At 38.5% G+C, this 14,145-nt stretch overlaps 1 protein-coding gene across 1 annotated transcript in view; it reads left to right on the forward strand.

The window, feature by feature from the left end:
- The first annotated feature begins 3,401 nt into the window (after window positions 1-3,401).
- The window catches only part of DCT (dopachrome tautomerase), a 30,942-nt gene continuing 20,198 nt past the window's right edge, over window positions 3,402-14,145 (forward strand). Inside the window, exons 1-4 of the mRNA XM_016150741.2 lie at window positions 3,402-3,696; window positions 9,959-10,258; window positions 12,426-12,526; window positions 12,665-12,831. Coding sequence (XP_016006227.2) covers window positions 3,402-3,696; window positions 9,959-10,258; window positions 12,426-12,526; window positions 12,665-12,831 — 863 coding nt within the window. The remainder of the gene's footprint in view (window positions 3,697-9,958; window positions 10,259-12,425; window positions 12,527-12,664; window positions 12,832-14,145) is intronic.

A 14,145-nucleotide genomic window follows, 5' to 3' on the forward strand; every position in this document is an offset into this window, starting at 1 on the left:
AAAAAGCATCAGACAGAGGAGTCCAGCAGGGACTAAAAATGGGGAGGATTTTCACATTCAGAAACATGGAGAAAAGAGCACGCCAACATGCTGACAAGCAGAAGAACAATGCAGATGATTTCTCTGTTTTAATCTTAGCGATGCCTCTGAAACTTTTAGCTCTCCATTCAGTTGCTTACAAGGTTTTGAGCCATTTCTTTGAGTGTAGGAAAAGCATGGACTGGCATCCTAGCTGCAAAGTTTCGCATGACCACTCTGAATCATTCACTCAAGTATCTAATTCAATTCACTCCTATGAACATGCATTGGGTCCTTCTTATGGACAAGGTGGTGCAAGGTGCTGAAATACAACATGAAAGTATGAAGAACATTTCTTTTCATTAAGATTCTTGTCTTGACTATAAAAGGACAGGGTAAAAGGAATTGCTTTCTAATCAAGCACTTTTCTACATTTACATTATTTAGCTCCATGATACTCAGCTGCCTCTTTACTTGGGTTCAGAACATTCCTTAGAACAGTCTTTGATTCTATAGCTTCCATTGCCAAGAAATGGGCTCAATATACCCATGCTTATGATCTGAGATCTTCTTAGCTTATGTCCTTAGTTTTCTTATTACTTACATCAGTTTCTCAGGAACTCATCTTGAATTCTCTAAGCCCCAACAAACAGTAAGTTGGGTGGGTGTTTATTACCTTTGGACTTACACAGATATATATGTGGATGTATATATCTCCCTGTCTCCTTTCTTAGGAAACTTGAGGTAGGCTGGAGAAACGCAAAAATTTGCAAAAGGATAAAAGAAGGATCCCAGAATCCAGGAACACAAGGGAAGGAAAATATCAAACCACATAATGCGAGACTCAGTCACTTGACATGGGGGCTGCCAATTTGATTCCAAGCTTCAAAACTGACCAAGGCAAAAGAAGAAACACTATTCTAAGATTTTCAGGATCTAAAAAGCTCAGGACAAGCTAGTTGCTACAAGGAAGCACAGATTTTCTGAGTACCGAGAGAAATTTTTCTACTGGATCCTCGGTGTTATAAAAATGACACTGTGATGTATATTAGATGATATAAAAATGCCTTAGAATTTTCACCTGACGTTTTCTCATAACATCCCTTAATGTTGGAGGATGGCTGGTATCAAAAGGTAATTCAGTTAATGTACAGCTAGTAGGGAACATACATTCTCAACTTCAGCCAGTTTCCTCTATCAGAATGAGGATTTCTTAATTCTATTCTGACCTGCTTAGGACTTCCATCTAGGGTAGCAATATTAAAACAATTCATTTAAATTACAGGTACTTAAATTACAAGCAGTGGTTTATTATAATTTAGATAGAATAACATAGGTAAGGAAAGCAAGCCTAGCACAGGATCTGGCACAGAATAGGAGATAAAGAAATAGAAGTTTTCATCAGTCTCTTAGCATAAAGCACTCCCCTGGAGAAAATAATAAACTTAGCAATGCAGCATAGTGAAAAGACCATGACTTTGGAGGTAGGAAAATGCAGCTCAGTCATAGGGCTTGTTACCTGAGGTCTTGCAGCCTCCATTTAATAGCCAGCAAATAAATAACTTGAAACAATTCATATCAAGCTCCTAGCCTAGTACCTGGAACAGAACAGAGACTGAATACATTAGACTACTTTCTTATTCCTAAAATCACAGAATCAAGTAATACATAGGCGCTCAAAAGGACCACAAAATCCAGTGACTTTGAGGGAATCAAAACACATACACACACGCGCGCACACACACACGGGGGGGGGTGGGGAGAGAAGAAATAATGCTGAGAGAGAGAGAGAGAGAGAGAGAGAGAGAGAGAGAGAGAGAGAGAGAGAGAGAGAGAGAGAGAAGAAATAATGCTGTGTTTTATTCTGACCCAGTGATTCTCAACTCTGAGTTCGCATTAGAGTGGTCTAGAGAATTTATAAAATATGCTGGTCTGGTCCACACCCTCAGAAATTCCGCTTCAGCGGGCTTGGGGTACTGGCTGGCACTGATATACAGTTAGAGTTGAGAACTGCCATTTAATTAGTCACAACTACTTAATATCATGGGACGGCACAGAAGTACATGGGATGGGAACAGCTAGATAAAATATTTTTAACCTTAGGAATTCTCTTTGGAACATAACATCCTGTATCTTTATGCTCTACTATAAAGTATTTTTAGGAACTGTTTGAACCAGTTTCACATCAGCTGTGCACAGACTGTCCTGTTTGCACCACGGGCGGAGTAAATGGATGTTCTGACAGTTCTGGCCACTTCCCTCGCTGCCCCCAGGGGCAGCATTGCCTTCCAGATTGACAATGTTTAACTTTAACATATATCAAAAGATGTCCCTTGCAAGCCCTTGCTCCAAATTGTCCCACTGCCTTCCTTACAGTCAGATTATGACAGCTTTGAATTTCTGGTGGCGTGGTGCTGCATGTAATTTTTAAAAATCTGCTGCCTGGATGTGCCGAATAGGAGCATAGTACATCATTTGGAGAGAAGAGGGTCCCTAATTGTGGGACAAAGCAATTCCTTGAACGTCAGTCTTAAATAGATGTTTCTTTATTTCTGAAGTTGCGTGACCTCCTGGAGTGATCTTTCTAGCACATCAGAAAGCGGTCAGGAGTGAACCGTAGTCAGCATTGCACGCTCATCTGTAAAGGGCCTTTGACTATGAGCTCACTGCATCTATTGACTCTCTGGGAAGTCTGAAGTCACAAGCTTGGCTGGAACACATGACCTCAGATAATGAAGATGCTTTTACCCTCTTGAAACAAAGCCAGAAACTTTATCTACTTCATTGTGCACTTTGGGTCATGTGCTAACCCTGAGGATTTCACTAACACTAATCCTTCTAATGATGGCTTCTCCTAGCCCTTACACAAACCCCACAAGGCCCTGTGGCTTGGCAAGCCAGACAGAATAAAAGCAGCCTGGTGTTTGGCTTTTGAACTGAGTTCAAGGCAATTAAAGTCACGGGCTGAGGAGGAAAGGAGGGGGGCTTAGAAATACCAGCATAATAAGTAGTATGACTGGAGTGCTCTGCAAATTAAGTCAATTAGACAAAACCTGACTTAACGGGGGAGAAGATGGTAAGAAGCGCGGTCTTCATTAAATCTGGTTGTTAGAGGCACCTCTAATGGAATTAAATTTGTTTTAGTTGCTTGGATCACATAAAATAGTCTGTGCATGTGCATGCACATACATGCACATGCGTGGGTCCTAATTTTTGTGGGCATTTTTTAAAGAGGAGAGGAAATAGAATGTAAACCAAAAATATACAAAAAAAAAAACCTCCCTAAAACCAAAAATTGAAACTTAGTGAATGATCAAGAGTGGAAGATAAGAAGAAAACAAGATAGAAGTAAGGAAAGCAAGCGTTCTCCCCATTATAAAGCGATGGGCCCCCTTCCGTGGGGGCTTCTGCTCAGTTGCCTGGGCTGTGGAATCCTGCCTGGGGTTTGGGCGCAGTTCCCCCGGGTCTGCATGACCGTGGACAACCTCGTGTCTAAGGAGTGCTGCCCGCTGCTTGGTGTGGAGCCGGACAACGTCTGTGGCTCTCGGGCGGGCCGGGGCCAGTGCACGGAGGTGCAGACAGACACCAGGCCCTGGGGTGGTCCCTACGTCCTGCGGAACCAGGATGACCGAGAACGGTGGCCACGGAAGTTCTTCAATCGGACCTGCAAGTGCACAGGTGAGGGATGCCCCTGTGGGGAGACCTGGCCTGCTTGGAGCTTGCTGGGGAGGGCCCTGCTGGGAAAGGAGCCCCTTCTAAGGAGGAGATGGGACTCTTGAGATTGTTAGACTAGGTTTTTTGAAAGGCAAACCACGTTTCTTTTTCATACAGTGAATTGAGTAAGGCCGATGTCCTGGTTATGCTCTTCACATCCTCTAGTACATCTAGTTATGAAAACTAAATTAACATTACTTGGCCCAAGCCTGGCTATATGAGCTCATGCCACCATACCATTGGCTTGTTTCTTGGAAGGGAAGCTAAAGAGCTCAAGAGCTAGCTTTGAAACCCAGAGCCAGTCCTTTCAAGAAGGATTTGGTGCCCTCTCCTGAAATGGGTCTGCACTTGTCGAAGAGGGAGGTGTGCGAGGTTGGCATCTAGAAGGCAGTCGTCAAAGGCAGATGTTCTGAGTTCTAGTTTCATAATTTCTAACGATTTGAACAGGTCTCAAGCAGGGTACATGCTCCCCGTTAAGGTTATGCCTGGGTTGCATCTGTGACAAAGTTGGAGAGATGTGGCAGGACAGAGCCTTCTCAGGGAACTGGAAAACGGAGGGTTGTTATTCGATAACAGTGTCCTTTTTCACTCTCGTCCGGGTTTGATGTGGCATTTCAGAATTTGCTCAGTGTTCTCTTTTAGGCCTGGTCTCTCTTATTACCCATTTCTTTGAAATCTCTGTGCATTTCTTATTCCTCTGGCTATTTTGAGCGTTCTCAAATCCTCTTCGGCAAGACTCCCCTCCAGTGTTCAATGGTGATAAACTCTCAAAGGCTGGCAGGGCATTTAAAACACAAAAAAACATAAGCGGCAACTTTAGCGAAGCCCTTGGACACTGCCCTACAGTGTCCAGCTGCATAAGAGTTTTTCCTTTTTAAATTATGTTTTTATTATGTTCTTATATAATGCCGGAACATAGGAAAATACAGACAATTGAGCTATATAAGGGTATAAAAAATAAACTAAGGGAAGGTACAAAGGGCTGTGATGTTAATGTAAAAATGACGTTAGATATTTTAAAACTTTTAAAAAAATTTCTGGCTTTATAATCATTTTGTGGTCATATTGTTAATTCTGTGATTCAAAGAAACTGTTAGTTTTGCTTTGGGTATTAATTGTGACAAGAAATTTTTAATAGCATATCAAATATATACGATCCATTTTTTTCTAAGCTAATTGAGCATTTGCTTCTATAGACATTATGTTGTAGATTCTCATGGCTTTTCAGTCTAATGAGAAGCAACAAATTTCATATTACTTGTGTGATTGGAAGGAGTATCTATGTGTGCAATTATTTATTATTCAACCTTAAAAAGGAAGGAAATCCTGCAAGATGTGACAATATGGGTGAACCTGGAGCAAAGTATGTTAAGGAAATAAGTCAGTCACAAAAAGACAAATAATGAATGATCTCAGTTATATGAGGTATTTAAATTAGTCCTATTCATAAAATCAGAGTGGAATGGTGGTTACCAGGGGCCTTGGAGAAGGAAATGGAAAGTTACTAATCAGCCAGCATAAAGTTTCAGTTAAACAAGATTTGCTCTAGAGTGCCATTTTGTACCTACAACAATGTATCATATACTTAAAAATATGTTAAGAGAGTAGATTTCATGTTAAGTATTTTTACCATGAAAACATTAAAAAAATAAACACATCATAGTCTTCATGATCTTGAAATTGGTAAAAGATTTTAGTCTATTAAATTGAAATAAATGCAAACTCGGGGGGAAAAGTACCCATAAATTATATGTTCAAATTTTCTATTCTCTGTGGGGATAATTTGAAACCAAAAATTACTGAATTTAATAGTCAGAAAGAGCTGAATTTCAGGAGACTTAGCCATTCACTTTACAAGTCTTACCTGTTAGTTGGCATTTCTGAGAATAACCAGTCACAGTTACGTCTTTGGGCTTTTGAAAAACATGCATACCAAATAGTTTTTAAACAGTTGTCTGAGAACTTCTTGTTTGTACAAGTGACTAGGAGCCTCCATTTTTCAATCTCTGAAATGGGGATAATAATGAAACCACACTTATAAAATCCTTTTGAGCTTTGTAGATGAAAGACCCTATGTGAGCATAAAGTATTGTTATTAAAATAATAGAATCTCTAATGAAAAGGAGTAGGCCTTTTACAGCTCCTTGTAAATTCACTAATTGGCAGTCTTTAAGCTTATTTAGTCTAATAGCCTTCTGAGGTTGAACTGTTGCAGTTCCTGTAGGAACATGCATTGTTTGGTTGTTCTCATTCTCTTTCCATTTTTATCCCAATCCTAAGTAGGTATCAGACTTTGTTTTTAATTTTTGCTCAAGGACATACTCAATAATAGATTGGTATCTAGGTACCCTTTATTTTCCCCAGTGAGATAATGCAATTCTTTCTAAAAGGGCCCTCTTCTTACATTTTTCTCTGCTGCTATTGGTGGATTAAGGGGAAAAAAATAATTCATGTTCTATTGATGTAAGGAACTGTTAGGAAATTTAAATTAAAAAAAAACATTTTGGGTGCTAAAGTTTCACATTGTTGCACTTTTCAGTTACCTTCAGCATTTTACCAAATTCTTGACATCAGGTTTAGAAGCGCAAAAATGAAAAAGATCTGACAACAAAACTTTGGTATATTTTCTCTGAGATTTGCTGGAAAAATAAATTTTTTTTAAATGGAATACATTTCTGGGTCACAGGTGAGTTCAAATTCAGACAAATGCTTTCTTATTAGTACTTCTACACTGCTTTTCATGGACAACTCTGGCTTTGTGAAAAGAGATGTCTTCATTCAGCATAACTGTGAAGCATCTCTGGTTTTCTGAGTCTTAATCATTTTGACTTTTGTTATCTACGCTGCTTGGTTTATTCTTCTGTTTTCACTTTCTCCACAGTTAGACATGTGTTGGTATTTCATTATGTGGTGTCCTTCATCTCCCCTAGATGAAGACACTGTGCCTTACTTACATCTGCATCCTTTGGTGCCTATTGCCTGTTATTCAATTATTCATGAATTCCTTCATCATACTCATACAATGTTTATTTAACACCAATTATGTTAGGCCCTTCAGGTACAAAGGGGAAAAATACCTGACCTGATCTTTACTGTGTCCACAGTGGGGTGGATGAGTAAGACAGCTATGAAAACTAACACTTACACGATACTACCTGATAAGAAGAATTGAGTAATATTAGTAACCTTAACAATATAGAACTTAATATGTTACCAGGCACTGTTCTTAGTGCTCTAATGTAGTCACATGCTTGTTTTCCATAAGTCTAACAGTAGAACTCTTATCCCAATATGACAGTCTCTGAGAGGCGAAGGCCAAAGTTACTAAGTGTGGCAATTTGTGAATGTACATAAAGCTGTAGGAGCGCAGTGAGAGGCATGCTTGGTTTGGACCGCCATTTATGTAGTAGTGTTAACAAATTCTTTGTTGAATAAATTAGTGAGGGAGATAATTAGTTATTGATAATTTTGTTTCTAGTAACCGAAAAGAATTGTGGTTAAAAAAATTACAGGAATCTTAAAACTAATGATGAATTACTCAGTTTCAACAATGAGACCCCAAATTCAAAGACAAGTCTTATGCCTTTAAATGTAGAAATACATGAATTTAATATTACAAAATTTAGGTGTGCTATTTCTTAGCATTTTGAAGGAAGGGATTGCTTTTTTATTATAGAGCTGTGACTATACATTCACCCTCCAATTATCTGGCTATAGGTAAGCAGCTGGAAGTTTGAGTGTTTAGTATTCTTCAGGTGCATTTTATTCAATCATTCCTCAAAAAATGCTTTATTCCTTTAAAAGCTGTCAGAGTAGGTGACATATTTAAATCAAAAATGTTTTTAAAATAGTTATTGTACAATTTCAGTAGGTACCTTAATGGAAAACAGACTCTAAACTCCATGAAGCCTGAAGCACCTTGCATAGTAGCTGCACAATAACTATTTGTTAAATAATTTGTATTTAATAGCTTTATTCCAATAATCAATATAAATTTTGATGTTTAATTCCTTTTAAGTATCTTTTTACTTATGTTCTCATACAGTGTTGAAACAGGAAAATACAGATAATTGAGCTATGTAAAGATAGATAGAATATTTTGCATGTGACAAAGAACATAGAATGAAAATAACCAATTACTTTTGAAAAATTCTTCCTGCTTATGACATTTTTAAGGACATTTTCTTTATCCAAAAAATCCAGTGGGTTAATAGAAAAGAAGGGCCGAGTAGTTTCTTTACAGTGCACAAATGCCCGTCGTTTTGTTTTCATGCCATTGGAACATTTTCTTTAGAGATCCAAATAGCCCTCTCTCTTACTACGATCATAATATTTTTCACCTACCTTTATTTTGGTACATATAGCTTATAGGACCAACTTTTTCTTCTAATCCACGAGGACAGGGGAAAAAAGGAAGAAGAAAATTTACGTTTATTGAATTATCTACTGCACATTTTATACTCCTTTATAAAATTTTTTTTAACTTTTTTAGTTAAAGGATAGTTGACATACTTCTTTCTGTCTTTTTAAAATTAATTTTTTAAAAGAACTTCAGCTTTATTGAGGTATAACTGACAAATAAAATTGTAAAATATTTAAAGTGTATGTCATGGAGATTCGGCTTTATATTTCTTTCATTTATTCAACGAATGTTCATTTTGTACCAGGCGAAGACAGGACTCTGCGGCAGGATAACTGCCTTGCAGTTGTCTGTACTTGAGACAAACAGAAGTTCACAGTCTGTGTAACAAACGCAATGAAGGGGGAATAGTAAGTACATCGGGAGCACAGAACGAGAGTATCTGCCCCTGATGTGGGGGATCGAGCATGACCTTGTAGAGGACCCATCGTGAAGCTTAAAGGAGGAGGAGTAGGTAACCCAGGCAATGACAGACAGAAGAGCAAGTAAAATGTTTGGAAGCATGGGATGGAGGAGGAGGTATAGCACTGGAGCTGATCACCCACGCTAAACGCTTTCCATAATCCCTTTTAGTCCCTAGGAGATAAGGATTATTATTCCTTTTTTATTTCAACGTTTCACTCCAGTAATATTTAATTGTTACTCTCTATCTTACTACCATCTAAGGAATAAGGTGCTGGCCATACCAAAAACAACACTTAAGATTAAGAAGGGAAAAGTTAAGGTAAGCAAAAATAATTATAACTTTGGAGTTAATCAGAAAGATGCTTAGGGCTTGATGATGACCAGTCCTCGTTCCCTGGGTTGATAGAGCAGAGACATTTGTGCAGCCACAGGAACCTGCAGTGATTTGCACTTCCTGACACCATAGCTGCTAATTCCCCTTTATCACCTGTCATCCGCCATTGATTTTAACTGTCTTTTTTTGTGAAATAAACCAGCTTTTCTAATGTTAGATATCACCTAAATTCCTAGATATCAGCTTATATATTTTGGTCCCACCTTTAGATTGGTATATATTCTCTTCCTTCTGTAAATCAATGAACAATTTGTGTCAGCCTTTCAGTGCGTGCCACAGGACAGCAGAGCTCAGCAGTGTGGACATCATGGCTGCTGCTTAGTCACAGGTGGGGGTGTAGAGAGGATGTAGGAAGGAACGCCCTGCATGACCCAGGAGAGTAAGGAGAATGTGGAACACAGCATGGGATTAGTTTGCTGGGGCTACAGTAACAAAGTACTGCAGACTGGGTGACTGACAAAAATTCATTCTCTCGCTGTTCTGGAGGCCTGAAGTCCAAGAGCGAGGTGTTGGTAGGTTTGGCTGTTTTCTCACCATCTTCACATGATGTTCTCTCTGTAACTCTCTGTCCAAATGTCCTCTTCTTATAAGGACACCGGTCATAGCGGATTAAGGGCCACCCTAATAACCTTATTTAACCTCAGTTACCTCTTTTTAAGACCCTATTTCCAAATACAGTCACATCCTGAGGTATTGGGGGTTAAAACTTTGACATATGAATTTTGGGGGTGACGCAGTTCAGACCACAACAGCATGTAATGCGTTTCATATCCTGTTTCTTTGCAGGAAAAATTTCTAGGCAACTTTCTAATGTTCAGTTCACTTTGAGATATAAACTTTTCAAGAGGAGATTAAGGGAAGGAAATGGGCTTTGTTTGCCCTCTTGTAAGCACCTTCATTGTCTTTTGCATTCTACTCCAAAGTTCAAATATAGAAATTTCTTCCTAACTGCATACACTTACTTCTTCTTCTATCTCTCCCCCTCCCCCCTTTTAAAAATATACTAGGAAACTTTGCTGGCTACAACTGCGGAGGCTGCAAGTTTGGCTGGATTGGCCTCAACTGCGATCGGAAGAAACCACCAGTTGTTCGACAGAACATCCATTCCTTGACTCCTCAGGAGAGGGAGCAATTCTTGGGTGCCTTAGACCTCGCAAAGAAGACCATACACCCCAACTACGTGATCACTACACAACACTGGCTGGGCCTGCTTGGGCCCAATGGAACCCAGCCACAGATTGCCAACTGCAGCATTTATGATTTCTTTGTGTGGCTCCATTACTATTCTGTTAGAGATACATTATTAGGTGGGTTTTTCTCATAGATTAATATATACTATTATAGGTTTGGGTTAGGGGATGAATGGGTGGGAAGTAATTTCAGGCAAGTTAATTAACAAGAGAACAAACTGAAGAATTAGGTTTGTGAAAAGTCACAGAATTATCAAATGTTGCCTATGGTTAGGATGGAGCAGTTTCTTCCTGTACATTGTCTGCAGACATTTGAAAATGTGCTCTCCTGTAGTTTGTGTTTTAAGTTCAAAGTTTAAACTCTTCTCTAAGAAGCTATTAATCCTCAAAGGCAAGAGCTGGGGAAGTGAAGGCAAATTACTTTTGATTCCAGAAGAAAAAATTTCTAAATCTAGACATGGAAGCCCTCTCTGACCTTTTCTTCAAATTAGAAGCATTAACTGAACATGTGCTTAAAGCACATGAAACTTCTTTGGGCAGAATTAGAGTGTTTGTGTTAGAAGTGTCTCCTGAAACTCACATGTATTAGTCTTTAGACTTTCGGGTCATCATTTATGGTGTGCATGCACTGCTGGGATCCCAGGGGTTCTTCTTCTTTTTTTTTTTTTCTAGTTGTTTTATCGAGAAAAAATGTAAGCTGAGTCACTGCGATGTAGAGTTCCTCCTGGCAAACCCCTTTTGAACCATAGTTACATTTGATGCTTCAAGAAATGGTCCCCTGCTTTTTTGGTTTCTAAAATTTGGGTTCTAGGTAGGACTTGGAATGGGGTTTGTCTGTTAGGAACTTCATTTATCTAGTAAGCCCAGCTTCATCCTCAGGCAGGGGGAAGCCATAACCACCTGTTTGTTCCAGGAGCACTTGACTCCATTCCAGGTTCTGCTCAGTGTAGTTCTGAACCCTTGACTATACCTGCAATTATCCCCTCTTTGGGGGCGCCTCATTGGGGTCAGGGTGAGTAAGGACATCAAGCTCACTTTGAGCAGTCCCATTCTCATTTGGAATTGTCTGTTCTTGTGTTTATCATTGGTTCCCTATCACTTGATTCTCCCTCATTGTTTTTTTTTTTTACTTTAAAGTTTTATTTGTTTATTTTATTGAATTAAACATTTTTCAGTGACAGTTGACATACAATATTATTCTCTCTCTTATTTTGTTTTGAAAATTTTAAATCTTTGTTCTGGATTAAAACATTTTAAAAGGACTTTGTGGCCAAGGGCAATGACAGCAGTTCTTTCCTCAGGGTGAGTCTTTTAAAAACTTGCCTCTCGGGTAAGCACTTGTCTTTGTCAATAGATAAGGAGGCTCTTCTAACTATAAACCTTTATAGCTTTCCTGTCATGACTCTGAGGAATATTTGCTTTATGACAGGCTACTCTCTCAAGAGGAAAAGAAAACCATAGTTGCCAGTCGTATCCAGGAATTAAATTTATATTCATGTCTGTTCATATCTCTGAAATTATTATAGGTACTTTGAAAAAGAACTAAAGTTAGCTAAAGTTTCTACATAACCATCAAAAGCTGTTATGAAAAGGGGAAGAAGGAAGGAACAAGCAGTAAGGAGGTCATTAAATTGCCCAAAGCTTTTCACTAAAATTGGCAGTTTCAGTGGCCAGCCAAATTGGTTTGAATGTATCTTTCTCTTTTCTAGTCTTCAGCGACCATGGTTATCAGCTAGTATTTGTAACTGATTGATGGCAGAGGCAAAATTCATGAAAGTTCTTTCTAGGTTATTTAAATGCTGAATTGGGACTAAGTGCAGTATTAGTTTTATCTTTTAGTGTTAATTAATCCCTCTCTTATAAATGTGTGTATTTGTAAGAAGTATGTTAGAAAATGTCTTTTAAAATATATTTCACTTAGGTCTTAGAGATCTATTTCTTTGGATACTCTAATTTTATTTTAATGAAATATTGCTTAAAATTAAAATAACAGGGGCTCTTTAAAGGTTCAAAATGATCTTAGTTTCTCTGGGTTTCCATTGACAATTAAAGTTTCAAGAGATGGAGGAGAATTTATTCTAAAAGTGCTAGTTACTACTGAAATTGTTTTGTTGTTGATGTTGTTGCTTTCAGAGAGATAAATGACAAACCTTCATTTTTTTCAAACTAAAAAACTGTTGGCTTATCGGCTTTGCAAATACATTCCAGGTAAGGTTTAACATTTAAAAAAAAACACACACACACTCTATTCTGTGGTGTCTAATTAGTTTCCTAATTGTTTTAGGACCAGGGCGCCCATACAAGGCCATAGATTTCTCACACCAAGGACCTGCCTTTGTCACCTGGCACCGGTACCATTTGTTGTGGCTGGAAAGAGATCTCCAGGTTGGTGAAAATTATACCGTTGTTTCTTTAAAATTTGCTATACCTTTGGTGAAGACCCATACCAGTCTTCGCTTTGTATGAGTTTGTGTTGTATCTGATGGCACAAATTGAATGACTAGGCACGCCCTTTGCTTTCAGCGACTTATTGGCAATGAGTCCTTCGCTTTGCCTTACTGGAACTTTGCTACTGGGAGGAACGAGTGTGACGTGTGTACAGACCAACTGTTTGGGGCAGCGAGGCAAGACGATCCGACTCTGATTAGTCAGAACTCAAGATTCTCCAGCTGGGAAATCGTCTGTGATAGGTAATCACATCTGTACCTGGAATGGAAATCCAGAGACCATGTTTTCTTTCTTGTTTTTTTTTTTTTTAAATTATATTGCTGTATAACATAATACAGTAAAGTACAAGTAAGTGTACAGCTGTCTTAATTTTCCTAAACTAAACATAGCCATGTGGCCAACACTCAGATCGAGAAACAAGAAATCCTTTATTCTCCCTTTGTCACTCTCCCCCATGCCAAGCGTAACCTCTATCAAGACTGCTAACGGTAAAAATAAGTTTTATCAGTTTTTTACTTCTGTGTCAATGGGATCACAGTTATTCTATGTCTGGCTATCTTGTTCAACATTTTATTTGTGAGATTCATCCTTATGGTTGCATGGAGCTGTTGATTGCTTTATAGCATTCCAATGCGGGAATAGACCACAACCTTTTTTTCATTCAACCATCACTGGACTTTTGGCTAGTTTTTAGTTCGGGGCTATTATGAGTTCTGCTGTTGGTTTAGTACATATCTTTTGGTAAACATAAGTATTCTTTCGTATTGGGCATATGCCTAGGAAAAGAATTGCTGAGTTTTTTGCTTGTTTGTTTTTTTAAAGAACAATTGTAGTATGTATTTTCAGTCACTGATCCACTCAACAAATATCTGTGGACATATTTTCTTATATCTGAGAGGTAGAGAGTCTCTGTATTTGTTTCTAATGCATTTTTGTTTCTGTTTAGATGTTTCTGAGAATAATTTTTCTGGGGGAGGTGGAATTTTTAAAATTTCTAAGTTCTTTAATTTAAAAAAATAGAAGTATGAAAGTCACATCTGTGAACTGAATATGCTTGGCCGTCATTTTGATATCAACTGTTTTAAAATTAGTAGTTCCTGCATTCGGCCAACATTTCTTAACCACCAGTCATATTCTCAGCAGTGTAGTAGTGCTGGGAATATAAGAATGAGTAAAATATAGCTGCTCTTTTGAATATTGTTTTATATTTACAAAGATGAATTGCTTATAAACAAATTATAATACAACCTGAAAGGTATCATAATAGATGTATGTGCAAAGCCAAGAAGAGAGTCAGGGAAAGACTCTAAGAGGAGGAGACAGCTATTCTGAGACTTTAAGGACGCAGACCTCAGCCATTTAGGGGAGTGTGGTGAGTGTGTCTTAAGTGAAGGAAACATCATGTATGAAGCCAGGAAAGTCCCTGGAAGCAGTCTGGTATGGCTGGGCCACAGGGTGCTGGGAGTTGAAAGGCACAGAGACGGAGAGTGGGAGAATGAGCTCTGAGCACTAAAGAACACAGAAGCAGGTGAACACTTGCGGCCCCTGAAGAATTC

Source organism: Rousettus aegyptiacus, unplaced genomic scaffold (genome assembly GCF_014176215.1).
Source record: "Rousettus aegyptiacus isolate mRouAeg1 unplaced genomic scaffold, mRouAeg1.p scaffold_m13_p_11, whole genome shotgun sequence".
NCBI classification, from domain to species: Eukaryota; Metazoa; Chordata; class Mammalia; order Chiroptera; family Pteropodidae; genus Rousettus; species Rousettus aegyptiacus.